This window comes from Gadus macrocephalus, chromosome 1 (assembly GCF_031168955.1).
Source record: "Gadus macrocephalus chromosome 1, ASM3116895v1".
In the NCBI taxonomy this organism is placed as follows: domain Eukaryota; kingdom Metazoa; phylum Chordata; class Actinopteri; order Gadiformes; family Gadidae; genus Gadus; species Gadus macrocephalus.
The window spans coordinates 8,441,044-8,460,490 of NC_082382.1; the positions used below are offsets into that span (position 1 = coordinate 8,441,044).

A 19,447-nucleotide genomic window follows, 5' to 3' on the forward strand; every position below is an offset into this window, starting at 1 on the left:
CCAGCACCCTGCAGGCTGAGCTCATCCAGACACTTTAATTAAAGAACTGGTCAATAGTGAGAGAAAAGGGGAGATGCTAAGGGTGTGATCCGTTGTCTGTTCAGGCGGATGTGCCGATACACACAGAGCTGGATTATAAGGGGGGGGGGGGTGTTGTAAATCCACTTTTTCTTCAAAATAACTGGAGACATGGTCACGTTTTCTGTACAAAATTGGTTGATTTTACATCATTATTATTATTCACATGACTTCACCTTGTATTGATGCACCCTATGCTCATCTCAGCAAAGGTGTAAATGTGAATAGGTATTTAATTAATAATTCCTCTAATTTGAATAGCACTTTACACTGCTTTGAGTGTGTGCGTTTGTGTTGGAGGATATCACACCTCATCCACTATCAGCATATATTAGGCCACACCTGGTGTTGTACGGCTGTAAGAGCCTAGACGCTCACCACACACACTGTAAGGCAGGCCTAGCACTAGTAGGCCTACCTAGTCAAATATAGATTGTTTCATGTCTGTAAATTCTGTACTGGAGGTATATTGCATTCCTCTACCTTAGCAATTGCTACAGTTGCTTTGTTTGGTGTTCAAATCCGTAAACAGCGAAAAAAGTATGCGGTTGTCAACTTATGATAGACTAATGTATGAAGCCATTAGCAATACCTCCCCCTTGTGGTAAGAAGTATAAGAGCTAAGGTAAGACACAAAAAAAACTATATATAATACAACTTAATAACCTGTAACCTTATTGGTAATGTATTTGATCAATTGAACGCTAATGAAATCAACTCAAATTTGCTCTTCCGATCACTAATGACGGAGACATGTTCTGGAGGGCCATCTGGTGGAACACCGAGCAAATTACAATATCTACCATAACTGGCTTCTCGGTACCGATTTACTTACTGCCAGAAAGGCTAGCGTTTACGGCGTACCGGAGGCACAGTGCAACAGGAACGTTACAAGTTCCGGTGTAAATATTGTACTGATTGAACTTTTAATGGTAACATTACAAGCAACCAAAAAAACATGTTTGTAATAGTTGGAGAAGAGGGTGCTTAAAATGTACACATTTATTCAAGTTTGAGGCCCTGATTTACATTTTGTCTTTCTATGTTCAAAATGGATCTTAGCTGAAATGTGAAATGACAACGATGACGAATAACATTTATTTTATAAAAAAAAAACTTTTCCTTACCCCCCTACTCTTTACAAAATCCTTGAAATGCTGTTAAGGGGATCAAAAAACACGAAAAAAAAACAAAAAAAAATGAACAGACTAACCATGACTACACTAAAAATAGTATGGGGGGGGAGGGCGAGTGGCAGCTCCTAATACAATTTATAATATATATTAACTTCATACGCAGTAAAAAAGGAAAAACTTTGCCTTTCACATCATCAATTAGCACGGAAGCAATGAAACTACCTACAATAATAGGTATAACTAAATGTCTAGCTCTATTAACTGTTGAGTCATGTTTTGACCACCACATTTGGAGCGTCCGTAAGAATCCCGTTTGTACAGCTCTGTTGTCATCGTGGCGCTGAAAAGATTGGCACATGGCATCGAGACGATCGTGAAGGTGATGTACTCATGATCTACTCATCTTCACTGAACAGGCCAGAGGCTGCAGGAGACACCACAGAACATGCCAGTCTATAAACCTTTTGGCTCACAGTCCAAACAGATAAGACACACAAGGATATTGGAAGTTTCTTTAAATAAATCATGTGTGGGAAAAAAAAATACAATACAATAAAAACCCAGAGATTTGGATGGCCGGCCTATCTCAATGAAAATATATTTTCCATCCGTCTATAATATTTTTTTTGTGTTTGAAAACAGCTAGACTAGAAGTCGGGTGCCATTCAAGAGGCCCTGCTATGGGTAATCAAGTTCTCTGTATCTCAGGTGAAGCACTAACATGTTGACCCAGCTTTTCATGTGGAAACGCAGAGAGAACACCTCTGCACATAATAGCAATGAAACAAATTCAAACAGGGAAGACGTACAGATGAGATGATTTGAAGGGGTTACAATGTTATTACACAAGTCTCCTTTCTGAACAAAAACAGAATCATACAAACGTTAGGACTTTTGCTGGACATCCCTAAATGTAGATAATCATACTTGTTTCAGGAAATAGTTTACCAAAACTCTGACCAGAGGTTTTCTTGTGAACTGTGCTCTGTAGCAGTTATGTCATTCATCGTCGGTACAGAAAATGATGGTCAGAAATGTGAGAATATCAATATTATGCCAAAGTTTGTTAACCAAGTCCAATTAAGGCCAAATGGTTACTATGGAAAAAAACTAGTGCTGTCAGTTAAACGCGTTATTAACGGCGTTAACGCAAACCAATTTTAATGGCGTTAATATTTTTATCGCACGATTAACGGAATTCTTTTATTTGGCTCAAAACAAAGAAGCAGTAGCCTGCCTGCTATATTCAAGGCAGTATGTTTGTATGTTCATCGTTTAATTGCACTATAGGCTTTATTTTTTTTTATCGTCCTGTTTTGATCAGTATATGCCAATGTTGTTATCAATAAAAAAACATTTGTACAAGGCAAGCCGATGCAGTTCTCCATGTTGATAAGAGCATTAAAATTAATTGGACAAAGAAATCAAGGGATATTTAACATAGATTTTTTTTTGCGATTAATCCTGAGTTAACTATGACATTAATCACGATTAAATATTTTAATCGCTTGACAGCACTAAAAAAAAAAAACATATTCTCACATAACGCCATCGTCTAGTAAACTGACACTTTTTTTTGGAAATCCGATGGGGTTAAACTGGTAATTATTCATTTTTAATAGCATTTTCTCTGCTAGGTCAAAGGCATGCCTGCATAGTAAGATTGAAGTTATAGTGATTTGAATACAAGACTTGTATCCGTATTAAAAGATTGATTTAACTTAGGTTTATATTCAAACTGGATGCAAGATAGCCAGCTTGATTCTAGAACACAAACCCCCCCCCATTGCAGAAACTGAAAAGTTAAACCTTTTTGTTGCAAGAGGAAAGAAGTACATCTACTGGTTAGATATGATTACTACTGCCCAAAGGCAGTACAGTCAAGGACACAATTCAACCAAGCAGCTCTAACTAATCAGGGAGGTAAGTAAATCACAATTAGCAGGAGGAAAAGACTGTCCAACACCACTTTTTATAAACAATGTCTTGTCTCGGGTGTCTGGCACATGTGGTGATGCACCGAGTTCAGTAGTGTGTCTGATAGGTTCTACCTGGTGGTGGTACCACTAAAACAGGAACAGAAAGATAAAATGAAAAAAGAAAAAAAGATCTTTTCCACAGCACATGTAGTAAAATAGTCTTCCCTTGCATCCTGGCACAGGCCTTACTCTGTGTACGTTGTTTGATTATTGCCATAGTGACGTTAACCAAGACCGACTGACCCTGTATTAGTCATATACCATGAGAGTAGGTATCTACCCCCCCCCCCCCCCCCCAAACCACAAAAATAAAAAATAAAAAAAGACAAGTTGAGAACAATGTACACCCAGCGCTTAGCATCCGCTTGCGAGAGCAATCCCGGCCGGTTGGGTTGCCGTGGGCCGAACCGCCTTGAGACTGCAGCACCACCTAGCTCCATGGTGTGGTGTTACGGGGCTGTGGATCGCTACACTACCATCCACAGGGCTGGTCCCTCCATCCTCTCCCTCCACCCTTCAGCGGGGGGCAGGGGTCAGACAGTCAGGCGGTTGTTGGAGGGCTGTAGGGGGCTCCAGGTGGCGGTGTGGCCGGGGGGATCCTGGGGGTAGGCCGACGCTCGGCTGTCGCAGCACGCCTGGATCTCCTCCTTGCTGACGCCGCCCGCCGTGCACAGGCGCCGGTGCCTTAGGAGCCGGTCCGTCCGCGAGAAGTTCTGGACACGGACAGAGAGACGGAAGGGGCCGTCGTCAGACATACAGTCCATCGCAGGGTGTAAAAGTGGTTTGGGGTAAACCAGATGCGCGTTTTCAGTCTGAACGACATCCATCGCTGTCTGAATCGTTTAGGCTAGCCATTGAACAACGACTACATGTAAACTTGTGTCAGGAGATGGTCAGCGGAGACCTAACCTCCGCAACCAGAATCTAAACGCCATAAATTACACTTCTGCCTGTTTCCGACTCATCTCATAAGTTGGTGATATTTTACTGTATCTTCATAGTTGGCTGTAGTTAGGATGATTTCAAATCAATAATTTGACTGACTGGTTTTTGGGGGATGTGATGAAGCCCAGACTATATTTTGTGTGCATGCATGTCTGGTTTTCTTATGTGCGGCGGAATGACGAGCGGTCCCTCTCACCTGATGGCACCGGTCGCACTGGTATGGTTTCTCTCCGCTGTGCACGCGCTTATGTCTGTCCAGGTGGTAGCGCTGGATGAACCGCATTTCACACGAGTCGCATGCATACGGCTTCTCCCCTGGGAACCGTGCCAGGCACAGAGGGAAAAGAGGCAGGTTTCTTATCTGAATTCAACCACTGTTTTGGCTTTGGCTTTCTCAAACTCTTTCACTTACTTCTCCACCTCAAGTTATTTATTTTTTATACACTCATTATTATTATTTACAGTGATCATATTCATTGTGTATAACTATATGCTTTACATATGCATTGTTAACTATAATAGAAAAGGCATATCTTTTTTAAATCCCCATTACGATGTACACTTCCCATCTTGGATTCATAAAGTACATGCGAGCTCATCAGTAAAGGGACGTCCAGCCGTCGGTGGGCCGCAGCAGAGGGGGAGCTAACCTGTGTGAGTGAGCATGTGCCGCTTGAGGTGGTAGCTGCTCCGGTACGCCCCGTAGCAGTGGTCACAGATGAAGTTCTTCTGCACCTTCAGCGAGTCGTCCTCCATGACCATGGGCGGCATGATGGGCTACCAAAGGATCACACGTTCATTACGGACCCAACCCAACGTCAGCGCACTTATTAAAGCCCTAAAGTGAGTCCGTGTAGGGGTCCTTACCTCCATCTTCTCTTTCATTTTGTTGGGGATCCCTGATTTTTTATGCTTTTTCTTGGGCTGCATATTCTGGTTTGCCTGGATGCCCTTTTCATCCATCATTCTCGATGCGTGATAATCACCATCCTTTCTGATCAACTTTGAGGAAACAATAGATAATATGTATTTGATTTATGACCATGAACAGTAAATTTGAAATGAGGCTGTTGTTTTTCGGTTGATTTAGATTTTCACACTCATTCAAAGAAATTACTATTTGTTCATTAATATAGCCTTTACTTCTCCTTAAACGAGAGCTATAGCTATGTATTTATGTACACATATGCCTATTTTTTCTTGGGATTTATCCAGAATATATTTACGTTGTTCAGTAATGCAAAATATTATGCCTAGAGGCCACATTTGCGTATGAATGTTTAACAATGAGACAGCCTGTCCACTGACCAACTGACTGCTTTTTGCAGCGTCTCTCACCAGTGGCGGGCAGCTTCCATTGGAGGGATGGCCCATGTGACTGTGGTGTAGCTGGTGGCCGTGGTGGTGAGGCTGATGCCCGTGGCTGTGATGGGAATGGTGACTCTCAGGGTTGTCCCTCTGGCCCTGGCCTAGTGGTGACATCATCTTCTTCTGACCTGGAATGCCGTTTGCCTGCATCAGTGCCATGCTGGACAGCACTGCCTCACAGCCCAGAAGTCCAGCCTAGCACACAAGTGAGGGCTAGGTTATCAATAGAGAGCGGAATCCCCATGAAGGAGGCAGGCTAGGGGAATGTGTGAATATGCACACTTCACGGGAGTAGAAACACAGACAAAAACAAAAACAATGTGCTTTTATGAGGCTTTCTTACACTGACCCATTTCATATGATCTCGAACAGAAGTGTTGGAATGGTGTGTCATCTTGGCAGTTTGAATGTGTGTGGGGAGTAGGGGATGGGGGGGGACAGAGAGGACGTCACTCAGGGTGAGGGGAGACGGAAGACACCGCACCCACCAAAATCATCAGGGGCACAAGCCTGCAATAGAGGTACGACAAACAGGAAGGCTATGAATTTACACGTATGGTCAAATCAGAACCCGGAATGCCAGGCCTCAATTAAGATTAAATCAATAGAATGTTTTGGATATGAGCAGAATTTAGACTAATTTAGGATAGTGTTTAGACAGGCTTTAACAAGCCCCCAATGGTTTGGTGCATGCCAAGTGTCGTACAAGAAGGACGTGGAAATATATCACAACACAAAAATGAAAGCCGATGTTTGAGAGCAGACATGCAGATGATACAAAAGTAAATCACACTAGCCCAGTATAAGCAATAACAAGCAAAAACACTTAGAGAAGGCGATTTTGTGTGCGCTTCTGTTTTGAAGTGAAGCATCAATAACTTCAGCCCAAGACACTGTCCATATTTTAGGCAATACCTAAAATAACCTCAATAACATTTAAAAAGTCCACAGGGGCAAAAATCCGATGGTGTTTCCAAGAGACATTGCGTAAATGTTTTGTATTTTCCATCAAAGCAATGCTAATTGAATGCAAGAAAAACTACTTAAAGAATTTATTTAAACATCAAACTTTGCTTCAAATACAAGTTTATTGTTTAATCATGTTATCAGCCTTGATGTGTCCATTTAACCCTGTTCGTCTTCCCAATTGTAACATAGAGAAATGAGGGCATGGGGATGCGAGCTGTGGACTATTTACCTGTAAGGCGCATGGCTCTATGTTTTCAGTGAGTCAAATCATTTCTAGCTTTACAGTTGGCCCAATAGTTGCGTGATGCTTAAACGAATCGTTTAAGCTACAAATGTTTGAAACAATTTTCAAACTTGTGCAATGGGGGGTGAAATGTGTCTGGCTTCCCAGTGTTGGAGTTGTAAAATGTTATTGGTAACGTTCACGTTAAAGGTTCTGCACTCATTTCTAGTGAATGAGTCTTCAGTATGAGGTGCATTGAACATGCGATCAGGAGAGTCAAATGCGTTCCCAATTTTCAACCACGATATCTATTTTATATCGCCGTGCTTCAGCATTAACACAGCGACCAGACGAGTCATCAACCATCAGCAGAAAACGATCGGGACGTGTTTATTCGTTCGACTTCCACGCCAAGCAAAGTGACCCACATCAACGATGAGGGTTAATACTGGGGGGGAAATGTTGACCAAGATTGAAAAGGCTAGCTAGCTTGCTAAGCTAAAGCTGTGCCACAACTCTGAGCCTGCGAACCCCCAACCCCCCACAGCCCCCCATCCCCCCAGCCCCCGCCAGACAACACAACAGCGAGGCAGGGCGTGCAGTTTGAGCGCCGACTACGAATAACAGTACTCTCAGGACGGATACGGGCTATATTTTAACCGAACTCGGACCGCAATGAGATGCAAAATGTATCGTGTACACAACACTGCAAGTAAATGCCGCTTACCTTTGGATCTTAAGAGTTTCTGAGATCAATTTATCTTGTCGCACTTCCAATTTTTCCTCAGTTTACAAACACTGACAGGAAACGCTACCGGAAGTGCTCCCGCAGGGAAGACACGATTGGTCGGGTTCGTGGTCATGTGACGTAACCTGAGTGACTCGATTCGGCGGCCATTGTTGTGAGGTAATAAACTTCCCTCGGTCCCGTGGAGCATCAAGAAGACGTCCACTTAATTGCGCCGTCGGGCCTGCATTTAGGAGGAACTACAGGTTGTGAGGAATAACATAAATTGCCACATTTCCAAATTCATCGTGACATTTAGCCATGCCGTTATTGTATCGAGGTTGGTGACCACTACAAGAGAAAGCGCAAAATCAGTAAGTGATACGCTTGCGTGGTCGCCATCTTGAGGCGGTAACCGTCTTCTGCTTAGGGTGCCTGTTTGGAAATTAAAGTTGGTAAACAAAATAAAAAAACAAATGCCACAAACATGTGCAGCATTTGGGTGCTCCAACCGGAGGAATGACACAAGTAAGTGTCGTGGTATAACCTTTCATAAGTAAGTGGTCATTTTGGTTTGTGTACTTTCCAAAAATGTTGTTTTAACATCCTACATAGAAGGCCTTTCGTGCAAACTTACCTGGAAATACAACACAGTTACCAGTTTGACTACTCATTCAGCCATAATGGATGCATGCATATATTCATCACAGGTTTCCCAAGGATCCAGTGAGAAGAAAGGACTGGACTATTGCCATGAGGCGCAAGGACTTCCAACCTAACAACACAACAGTACTCTGCAGTAGCCACTTCACTACAGATGATTTTGACCGAACTGGACAAACTATTCGTTTGAAGGATTGTGTCAGTCCTTCGGTCTTTACATCCACCCCAGAACATCTGAAAAAAGTGTGTGGTTGTTTTATATTTAAAGCTGCTGCGTTATCTTTCTGAAAAGATGAGTGCATTAGGCTGCACCAAGGAGCCAAAGTCTCTTTTAATAATCAACCTGGAATGGGAAATTGTTGGCCCTTGTTGGCTATGTCTTGTTTATTTGAAAATGTTTTTGTGTTTGTTAATTCTCCTCTTGTTTATTCATCACAGGTGCCTCATAAAGCCAGACTGACCAGGACCTCCATGAAAGCTGCCGAAGAGCGCGTTGTTTCGGTAGTGGTGCCTGGAGTGACACGCACCACTCCATCAACCGCTGTAAAGAGTATCCCGGTAAATATCGCAATATACAACAGCGTTGGGTTGTTTTGTGTTGCAGCGTCACATCGACAAGAAGGGTAAGGAATTTTAAAATGAACTATTTTACAGGATCATCACTATGCACTTGACCAGATACAAGTAAAATCCAAAGTCATCAAGGCTCAAAAGAGGATAGATGAACTGGAAAAGCAGCTTAGAAATGCGAAGGATCGCGAGAGAAGGTTGAAACTCACCGTGAAGTCACTGATTTCAAACCAGACCGAGTAGAGGGCCCCTATGACTCCATCCATCGGGTAAGACTTAAACATTGCATACACCACTCTCTTCCATTGTGGTCATTTGTTTATCCATCACATCACTTTACATATTTCTTCATCTTTACAATTCAGATTGAATGGCATCTTGGTCTTCCTGTTGTCTGGTGAGTGACTATCAGTCCTTGCGTTTCTTCATCAAACGGCAGGCTAACGATGTTACATCCCAAACATGTATGACACACAACCGGGGGACCCTCACCCGTCCTGATGTAATCTCATGAGCCATCGAGACGCCCCCTCAACACGAAGACGTCTAACGGAGCGATGGCCACTGCTCCCTCCCTTCGGAGTGGGGGGTATGACTGGGTTTAAGAAGGTGAATTAAGATGCAGTCAATGAGTGCCCGAATAGATTGATGGGGGGGGGGTTCTGCATCAGCAGCCTATCAGTGCAGTTTATCCATTGGTTGGTAAGTGGGATGGTTCAGTCTGACAAACATTTGAAGGATATTCAAACTTGGACAATATAGAGGAATCATTGCTTCATGAGACTGTCATTTTCATTACCAAGAGGAATTTTTGGAATTGGTCTTGTCTGGAATGGAAGGTCCAATACAGTAGATTCTGTGTCCAAAACATGTTTCCTTTGGGACATTAAAGTTTTTCTTAATTGTCTTTTAATAGTACGCGTTTTCTTTTTTAAATAGAAGCTGTCAATCAGGATCAAAATGTTTGTTTATTTTTTTCTTCATTTTGTGACTTCAGTGATGTGCAGCTGTTTGAGCTGATTAAAGTTGATTTTGCAATTTACAAAAACATAATTTTAAATGCATAATAACTGGCCAATAGAGATGAGATATGCTTAAATTCAATATATGCTGGAGGACTCCGCAGGAATATATATATTTTTTTTATATCGAAAACCTAGCTCCAAAATCAGACCTAGAGCACCTCTTTAATCATTAGTTATTGAGTAATTTGTAAAGTCAGTTTCTGCCATCAACAACTGTCTGCTTTCTTATTTATTGATAAAAAAGTGGTTACGCTTGTAGAAAACAAAATAGAAAATACCTGTATTTCTTTAGACCCTTATGGCTCCCCCAAAAATCAATGTATCATTTGCACGGACCAATTCGCATCAAAAAGCAGTGTAACAGAAATTACACAGCAACGTAAAATATAGGCTTTATATAAAAATAAAAATTATTCAACTTGAAAGTAGTATAGAATATTGCATTGTATACAATTACTAGAGTTGGTCCAAGATCCCAATTTCCCAAGTGTGTCCAAAGATATGTGGTTAAAAAGCATAGCTTTAGATCATAACAACAACTTAGTCATACCCTTCACCACTGCATGAACCAGCGGTGCTTTGTTTTTGCCGTACATTTCGAAGATGTATTCAACGTTTACGAGGAGGCATCTTTTATGTTGGATCAAATTAGGGAAATAAAACATTTTGAGGGCACGTGATGGGCTCTGTAACATGTGAATGCCATGATTAGTCTACAAATCTGATGAATAAGATATAGTGGTAGTACGGTGTGCATGTAAACATAATGAAAGGAATAGTGCTTGACTCAACTGCTCTCCAGTAGAGAATCTAACACCTCAGGGTCAAGGCCCAAATCCTCATGGCTGAGGAGGTCATGCAGCTTGGCTGCTGTGGCATTTTCCCTTTTACGAGAACGCCAAGTTTGCAGCATGCGAAATGCTCGCATCTTTTGGGTGTTATTTTCCGCTTCAATCGCATCCAACTTCTCGCTGCTAATATCCAGCACCTGTATTCCAACTTCCTTCCAGGTACGGGACATCGCACCAGCCACCTTCAGCAGCTGTTTCGGTGTCACTATTTCAGAGACTGTGCATGAAAACGGGGAAGAAGACAAGTCAGTGGGAAATATGGGGAGGATTTTGACCGGACATGAATATAAGTGCAGTCACCCACCAACACTCATGGATGGTTGATTTGTAGATCTTGACTGTTGTGCTGAATCCTCAGTGGTCCTCTTTGATGCTTCTTCTATAACAAAAATAGATTACACTCAATGAAAGTGCATACCGTATGTAAGCTACATGTAACAACACATATAAACATGTATACCTGGGTCTGGGTTTACCAGGATAGACAGTCTTGGGAAGTTCTCCTGAAAGGTATCTTCCTTCAGCAGTTCCAGCAGTCCGTGTGAGGCCTTAGACCCTCCGTCGTATATCAGATCCAGTAGAGTTGTCACCTTCTCAGTTGAAATCTGTTGGGCTCTGACCTTCTTGTACCCATTTTCTGTCACAAGCTTGCGAGAGTGTGCATGCTGCAGAAGTAATTCAGGATCAGCACTCAAGATGTCAATCAACTTTGGTTTCAAGCACCTCAGCAGCTGATGGTTTGATGTTTCTGATTCTTTATCCATGACAGAATGTTACTCTGGCATCTGAAATGTAGAAACGTAAAATGTTTTACTTTGTTGGTAGCAATTTAAGACACATGTCATGGTATAAATCTGTTCAACAGTGTATGCATCAGCTAATGTTATACAAATAATGGTTTATTATGTCTATTTCCGGATCTGATAACTTTTTTGGGGTAAGTTGGTAAAATTAACCATTTTAATATTAATTTATCAAAAATGTACCGGACTGATTCAGCACAGTCCATCCAAATTACCATCCACAGTCCCATCACATTGTCTTGTGTATAGGTCTAATAGCATATTTACTGTTCTTGCTAACTGTTGCGTTATAGCCTATGCAGCAACGTATTAACACTAACTGGAATTAACGAGCCAGGTTTATTGTCTTAGATGACAGCTGAAAAACTTGAGAGTAAAATTAACAAACAATGACAAATACTCAGATCACCTCAACGCAGAGTTATGCATAACCCTGCTACAGCACTGCTTGCTGACAATTACTGTATTAGCATTTAACGAAAATTAAAAAATAACTTTAGATAAACTTGAAGCAAAGCTGAAGGTGCTCTCGATTCGAGGCTAGTGATGTGCCATCAGTAAACAAGTTGTTTATTTCAAATAGGATTTTAATGGCCAACTGGTTACCACTGGTACTTTCTCCTGATAAACTTATTGTATGTCTCTTTAGATAAAAGTGTCTGCTAAATGCCCTGAATGTCAATAGTATTGTGACATGTTTCTTGTTCAAAAACAGTGCATTGTAATTTGTAATATTTTATGTGTTATGCCATCCCCCAGTATAGGATTTAATCTGGCCCGAGGGGTTTTTACCCAAAAAACTTTGCGAGAACGGTTCTGAGTGGGACAAAAACCCAATCAGGCAGGACTGATTCTGATACTGGGGTTCATCATGTGAGGTGGTCAATATGTGTGTGTATACAGGCTCTAGATCATGCTGGGAACCTTCTCATTGAGACCCGAGGTTCATCCGTAAAGTGTAAAGAAATGAAGGAGCTGGCTATTCTAGATTTTCCGGTTTTTCAACTGATTGATAGTCCCATTCGGGCTGGAAGGAATCCCATACTAGGGGATATATTGCATAACACAGAATAGATTAAAAAGGACAATATTTGATCAATAACCATTACACGTTAACATTGGTAAACAATTTGCCATTAGAAAAATAAATTAAAAAAACCCTATGAAATGACACCAACAAAATAAAAACATTGCTTTCGAATGCGTGAGAAAATGTTACACATACAAAGACCAGAGCTCTGCGCCACGCATATTGGAAACAAATTGAAAGTAAATGATGACTTCAATGTAAACTTATATTGTGAGTCTCTATATTAATGTATATTGCCCTATATTCTTTATCAATATGGTTATAGTTTTAGCTTACTCAAATCAATCAAAGGGCAGAACAGTTTGGTCTTAAGATGCTCTCTAAAATAGGTGGGCTATCACTTTAATAAAGCACGTAGTAAAGATTATTCATTCATAAAAGCAAGTGAAGACTAAATAACCGTGTGCCCTCATCTTCATTCAAATTAGGTTGAATTGCATTTTAGTATTTTTTAATCGCTGTTCTTACCAATGTTGTTGATCCAGGGAAAAACAATGTATCTTCTTTAGGTTTCAGTTTCAAGCAGGGCGGAGAATGCTCTTCTTCGCGGAGGATACAGCGTGTACTGCCATATAGTGGAGAAATTGGTTATTATTTTAGTTCCACATTGTGCAACTGTGACACCTTGTGGCATTATTTATATAAAAAAAAGGATTGTTAAAATATACATTTATTAAGCGACTAAAATGTTTCGACAAATATGTCTGAGGCAAAGAAAACAAATTTGCTCTTAACAATTAATAATGCAAATTGTGTGTATAAAAAATTCTCTGTTATTACAAAGTTGTATTACCAATTCCAGCATAAAGGCAGTAGGCCTATGCTATTGTTTTGTGTTGTTATGCAATGTCTACCAAGAAATAAGATAAGAGAATAGTTACATTTCCAGAACATTCAATGATGTGATGATATCTAACTCTTCCACAACATTGAATGCTGTTCCTGGTAATGTGGTGAGTGAGATGCTACACATACTCAACCTGGAGACAAACATTGCTCCCGATAGTCAATTCAACATTGATTCATTTAAACAGCTCATCTGTAAAATGAACCCCAGTGCCCAGAGGGCCCCTCTCACCCCCCCCCCCCCAACAAGAACACACCCAGGCTGATGAAAGATTGGGTTCATGCAGGAAAGCTGTAAACACCAGAATAAATATTTGATCATTTGGTTTGAGTTCAAACGGAGCCATCGCATGCATACCAAATAGCAGATCTCCCTGTGTGTGTGACGTTTGTGTGCATGCGCTCCTTCTGCATGTGGGTACATGCATGAGTATTGGTGCGCAGGCTTCACATTACAAAATATTCACACATCGTGTCTAAGTGAAGTGGTTTCTTTCAGGGAAGGGCTGTACGTCTGATACCAGCTAACCAGTATCAAAGACTGCTCTTACCACATGGCCGACATGGCCTTTTTACACTGATGCCATCTATGGGAAATTACAAATCAATAACCAACTTTTGTAGGATGGATATTTGCTTTGAGTGAAAGGAAAAGCCTTTTTTATCCGTAATAACAGTAGACGCTCTGAGGCACTGTGTTTTCTGTCTCTGTCTATGACGATCTCTCTCTCTCTCGCTCAATCTCTGACTCTCTCAAATTCAAATTCAAAAAAGCTTTATTGGCATGACCATTTGTAAGCCAAACAGTGTTGCCAAAGCATTACAGTATTACAAATATTACCTATAATAACAATAGAGAACGTCAGAACAATATGTACATATATCAACCTGTAACAATATAACATAACATTCTATATTGTACATATAGAATTAATAGTAAAAAAAAGAATTCAAGTCATTCAATTAATGAAATGAAAAGCTACATAAAAGGCATTATAGGTTACTATTAAGCAGTAATCAATCAAACAGTGAGGCCTGGTGTAGAATGTCATCTTCTCAATTTGTGGCAAGCTGAAATAAACTGTCCTCTCTCCCATTAATATTTGTAGTCGGTCTACATGGGAGTTTATAAAATGTGGGTGTTTTTGGCCGAATTTGCTAAAGTATATTTCGCGGACATTTTTGAATTTGGGGCAGTGTAGGAGGAAGTGCTGCTCGGTCTCTACAGCAGCTTCTTCACACTGCTGGCACAGCCGCTCCTCTTTGGGCAGCCATGTTTTCTTATGGCGGCCTGTTTCTATGGCCAGGCTGTGAGTGCTCAATCTGTACTTTGTTAACAACACTCTGTGTCTAACATCAGTGACTGTGGTCAGGTAGGGGGCCACAGTGTACTGTCTATTTAGGGCCAGATAACACTGCATTTTTCTCTCTGTGCGTGTGTTTTAGTGTTCCAATGGGTGAGGTAGGTTTGTTTCTGATGTTTTATAATTTGGTTGAGTCTAATTGATATGTTCTCCGACTGGTCCTGGGGCTGAGCAGAGGGGGAACCTGTCTGTGGACAGAGCCTCAGGACCAGCTGAGTGAGGGGACTCCTGTTCATCTCTTGGCTTTGCAGGGCTTTGTGCTGGAAGGAGTGGGGGTCACTTTGTTTTAGATGTAGCCAATATTTAAATGATCGTTTTTGGATTTTTTATAGAAGTGGATACTGGCCAAATTCAGCTCTGCAGGCGTTGTTAGTGGTTGTCCTGTGTACCGGCAGAATGCTTTTACAAAATTCAGTGTTTGCAATTTCAATTGAATGTTTTTCCCATTGGTCAAAAAGTTGGTTTGTTTGTGGGCCCCACACTTCGCTACCATAGAGCAGGATGGGTTCAATAATTGCTTGAAGTAGTTTGAGCCAAATTAGAATTGGAATCTGAACGTAAATTTGTCTTTTGATTGCATAAAAAGCCCTGCCAGGAGAGGGCGGTGCCAGTGATGCCAAGGGTGGATTGGAGACGGGAGAGGAGAATGGAGTGATTGATCGTGTCAAAGGCAGCACTTAGGTCAAGGAGGATGAGGATATTTAGGGAGCCAGTGTCAGAGGATAGCAGAAGGTCATCATTGGTCACTTTGAGGAGGGCGGTTTCTGTACTGTGTTTGGAGCGGAAACTAAAGCTAAAGCTACGCTCTGGCTTTTTAACCACATACCCTTGGACACACTTGGAAAATTGGGATCTTGGACGTGAACTGTGTGTATGTGTGTGTGCATGTGTGTCTCTGCCAATGTTTTTTCTGTGATATGTGATGGAAAATCTACATGTTACGTTTTTCTGTATGAATTTAGGGTTTGTATACTATTCCGTGTATGATCTTGCCACCCTGTTATTCTGTAGGGTTGTCTAAAATGTAAATCTTAGTGTTTCGTGTGAAGTAATCTGGTTTCACATTCTGTTCCGTATTCTTTGTTCGTACTTTTATTACAAATATATATGAACACCAATTGTCTACAAGTATTGTGTGCTTTTTGCATCTAAATACCTCATCTGTCCTCGATGCAAACTCTGATAGAGAAATTGCCACGACAGATATGACAGCTGTTGTAAGATTGACATATAAAGCATGTGTTCACCCTAAACTACCAAATGGGGTTTGCGTATGTAACAATGCATTATTATTTTATAGATCATTTATTGACATATGTATATATTAGGTATATATTTATATATACACACATCATTTCAGACAATGGATATTGGTTTAGCTTATCTTTGTATCGCCAGTCTCTCTTGGTTGAGCATGAATGGACATTGGCAGGCAGCTTTGAAATGCCTGAGTGACTCCGACATTCTGTTTGTTTAGCATCCATTATATATGAAGGAACGTAACTGAGGAGTGGCAATGGGACCTGGACAGACACAGAACCTCCAGATAACTGAGAGAGAGAGAGAGAGAGAGAGAGAGAGAGAGAGAGAGAGAGAGAGAGAGAGAGAGAGAGAGAGAGAGAGAGAGAGAGAGAGAGAGAGAGAGAGAGAGAGAGAGAGAGAGAGAGAGAGAGAGAGAGAGAGAGAGAGAGAGAGAGAGAGAGAGAGAGAGAGAGAGAGAGAGAGAGAGAGAGAGAGAGAGAGAGAGAGAGAAAAATAAAAATAAAAATATATATGGGGTTAGAGAGTAGAGTGAAAGACAGAATGACAAAGAGAGCATAGAGAGAGAGACACATGAAAGACCGAGTGGTGAGGGGAGACCCGTAGGGCGAAAGCACCTGGTTGGTGCCGGGGAGGGCAGGGAGGTCAGCCACCGGCTGTATCTTATCAGCCTGGCAGAGCATACCTGCTACAGGGTCTCCCCCATGTGTGTGTGGCTGGGGCTTTGTGAATGTTCAAGCGGAAATGCCAAGGGTTATTACCTTTTGGACATGTTTACTTTTGAGGACAGCTCATGCATGTATATTCACATGTATCATCACATTTTTATGATGTCAATTGGAGGATGTTACCCAGACCAAAAGCACATTTTCTGTAATATAACACATTATAAAACATGCACATTTCTTTGTGCAAACTTTATGCACTGACAAACCATTTTTCCTTACCAAAAAAGCTTTAAATGGATTGTTTTCTATTCGATCCATATAAAAGGATGCAAACACGACAGTAAGGTGTGTGGGTGAGGGTTGATGGATGCAAGGTGGTGGAGCAGTCATGGCATGCAGAGAGGACACAAAGTCAGGGGACGATGGACGACATGGGGTCCAAGAGAGAAGAAGACCGTAGAGGAGCCATAGGTTACTGCAGAGAACACCCCTATCCCAGCCACTCAACATCCTCATCTTCATCATCATCCTCATCCTCATCATTATCATCATGTCATCATCACGGGGGTCAGGTGTGATCTGATGTCAGGACTTGATAACCACTAGCAGAGGTTGAAGTCATCAAACTATTGGTTGTACTGTACTGTACTGTACTGAAAGAGGGTGAACTGTTCAGAGGCCGCTGTGTCCGTTGTGGCTGAAGTTGGCCTCTAGAGGGAGATGTTCTCATGCATAAGTCAGTCTGATTTGATGGCTCTCACGAAACGATAGCTCTCACCCTCATTTATTAATCACAATTATGAATATGTATTACATGTATGCATGTATATGTAATTCCAAATATTGTTCTTGCGTTATCCAAACATATCAATGGTGTGTACTTGTTGATGATGTACATGATGCTATATAAATACGATTTACACACACACACACACACACACACACACACACACACACACACACACACACACACACACACACACACACACACACACACACACACACACACACACACACACACACACACACAATTCATTGTATGTATATACTTCATAATTAGATTTCCTATTTTGGAGACATAATAATATCCACATAATATATATAAAACATATATAGGAGTATAAAGACAAAAAGCTTTCCTATCTGACCGTGTCTCCAGAAGGCCTTAACATATATGATATTAAGTATTAGACAGGGAACACATTGACAGGCCCCAAAAGGTGGAACAAAATGACCAGCAAAAACATTTATCTTTGTCTCACATTGTTAAGGAAACCTATAATGCCTGTTCTCTTTAGACAAATATAGACTCAGAAACAGCAACAGTAGCTATGATACTTTGAAAGTATATCTTACTTCCGGTTGAGTTGTTTTGGTGTCAAGCAAATTTCCTTGCTTCAGAGCTGTACGGCTAATGCAGGCAATCAGTGGCCAGCTCTGCAGCACTTGACCGAACGGTTCATTAAAAACACCTTCTAAACATCCTGACTGAACCCATTGGTACAGGAGGAGGAGACGCCTTAGGATGTGCAGTATGTGACTGCCATCTAATTTGATTTGAACAGCATTCTGCACCTTAACTAATTAAAGCAGAGGGGAACGATGGAATGAATCATGATTTATTGTTGTTCTCGGGGATTTTAAGTGATGGTGACGCCCCTCACTCTTTTCTACCCTATCTATAGCTTAGTGTGTGCGTGTGTGCGTGTGTGCGTGTGCGTTTGTGTGTGTGTGTACATTCTCAATGATTGGTGATGGCAAAGATATGGCAGCAAATCAGTGGTCCCCCTCTATCCCTGGCCAAAGTGTGTTCCGTGCTCCGTTTGAAGGGAACACAGCACTGTGCTGTAAAGCAGACGGCGGCTCCGCTCCTCGTGATGTCCTGGGGATTGATGTGCTAGCCAATGAGTAGCCATCTCAGGTCGTTAAAATGCCCTAATTCAGCAAGGCTGGCACAGGATCTCTGTGTGAATGTGTGTTTGTGTATGCGTGTGTGTGTGTGTGTGAGTGTGAGTGTGAATGTGTGTGTTTGTGTGTGTGTGTGTGTGTGTGTCCAATGTGTGAGTGTGTGTGTGTGCGCTGATCGGGGAAACCAGCGCTGTGGTTGGTGGACGACGATAACTGCACTCTAATTAAAAAGCCATTCATTGGAGGAAAAGGGCCAATTAAAGGCCTAATATTTGATAAGGCTCTGGGTTCATACCGGGCTCGGCCCACCTGGGAAGAGTTTATTAATAGTTAATGGAGGCTGTAATTAATATTCAGGGAGGATTAACGCCCTGCTGAATATCCAGCCCACCGTAGGAGAGACAGAGAGAGAGCGGGAGAGAGGCACAGAGGTGGAAGGAGAGAGGGAGAGAGGCAGACAGAGAGATGGAGGAGAAGATGGGGAAAGAACTTGTATGTGTGTGTGTGAGGGAGAGGCACTTGATTCAATAAGTGGAAGAAAGGGTGCGTGAGGCAGGAGAAGGGAACCAGGTGAGAGCTGTGTGTCTGGGTGTGTGTTGTGAAGGCGGGGCTGTTCCCCAGGTCGGTGTGATCACTCCTTGGGCGAGACTGGAAGGAAACTGTGGCAGAGATAATGGCATGCACGGGCCCTGTTTTACATGCTCTAAATATAGCCACCACGATGGAGCTTGTGGGTCTGTAGCTGTGTGTCTCTGCATATTGATAATTCAATTGGACTCTGGTCCTTGTGTATGTTGTGTGTGTGGCCGGGGGTATCGTGTGGGTATTGTGCATAAGTACATGAGCTGGTTTTAACTCTCAAATTGTCTGACAATTCTCTGTATACCAATGTATAAATGGACAAATAGTACGTCTTTATACACATTATTCAAACCTAAGATCTGTGCCGCTAATTGAATCCATACTCTAATTGT

General features: G+C 41.7%; 2 protein-coding genes and 1 long non-coding RNA gene across 7 annotated transcripts; 1 reads left to right on the plus strand and 2 right to left on the minus strand.

Moving 5' to 3' along the window:
• Positions 1-1,065: 1,065 nt before the first annotated feature.
• Positions 1,066-7,541, minus strand: znf740b (zinc finger protein 740b). Of its 5 annotated transcripts, none has more exons than XM_060065194.1 (7): positions 7,426-7,541; positions 5,856-6,016; positions 5,447-5,701; positions 5,006-5,140; positions 4,789-4,915; positions 4,335-4,453; positions 1,066-3,906 (listed from the first exon to the last, which is right to left on the minus strand). In XM_060065194.1, the coding sequence occupies exons 2-7, from the start codon at positions 5,898-5,900 to the stop codon at positions 3,727-3,729; spliced, it is 861 nt and encodes a 286-aa protein (XP_059921177.1). In that variant the 5' UTR covers positions 5,901-6,016; positions 7,426-7,541; the 3' UTR covers positions 1,066-3,726. The 5 variants fall into 5 exon arrangements, with proteins under 5 accessions (XP_059921177.1, XP_059921170.1, XP_059921186.1 ...); XM_060065187.1 differs by having other exon boundaries at positions 5,850-6,016; XM_060065203.1 differs by having other exon boundaries at positions 5,477-5,701; positions 5,850-6,016; positions 7,426-7,540.
• Positions 7,542-7,593: 52 nt separating this feature from the next.
• On the plus strand, positions 7,594-9,565 carry LOC132467744 (uncharacterized). Its single transcript, XR_009528064.1, has 5 exons — positions 7,594-7,981; positions 8,136-8,331; positions 8,527-8,646; positions 8,743-8,927; positions 9,024-9,565. It is a non-coding gene; the product is annotated as an uncharacterized LOC132467744 (long non-coding RNA).
• Positions 9,566-10,063: 498 nt separating this feature from the next.
• On the minus strand, positions 10,064-13,013 carry zgc:174906 (uncharacterized protein LOC571548 homolog). Its single transcript, XM_060065233.1, has 4 exons — positions 12,896-13,013; positions 10,995-11,319; positions 10,839-10,913; positions 10,064-10,751 (listed from the first exon to the last, which is right to left on the minus strand). Exons 2-4 carry the CDS (start codon positions 11,296-11,298, stop codon positions 10,471-10,473), a joined length of 660 nt encoding a protein of 219 aa, XP_059921216.1. The 5' UTR covers positions 11,299-11,319; positions 12,896-13,013; the 3' UTR covers positions 10,064-10,470.
• Positions 13,014-19,447: the final 6,434 nt, after the last annotated feature.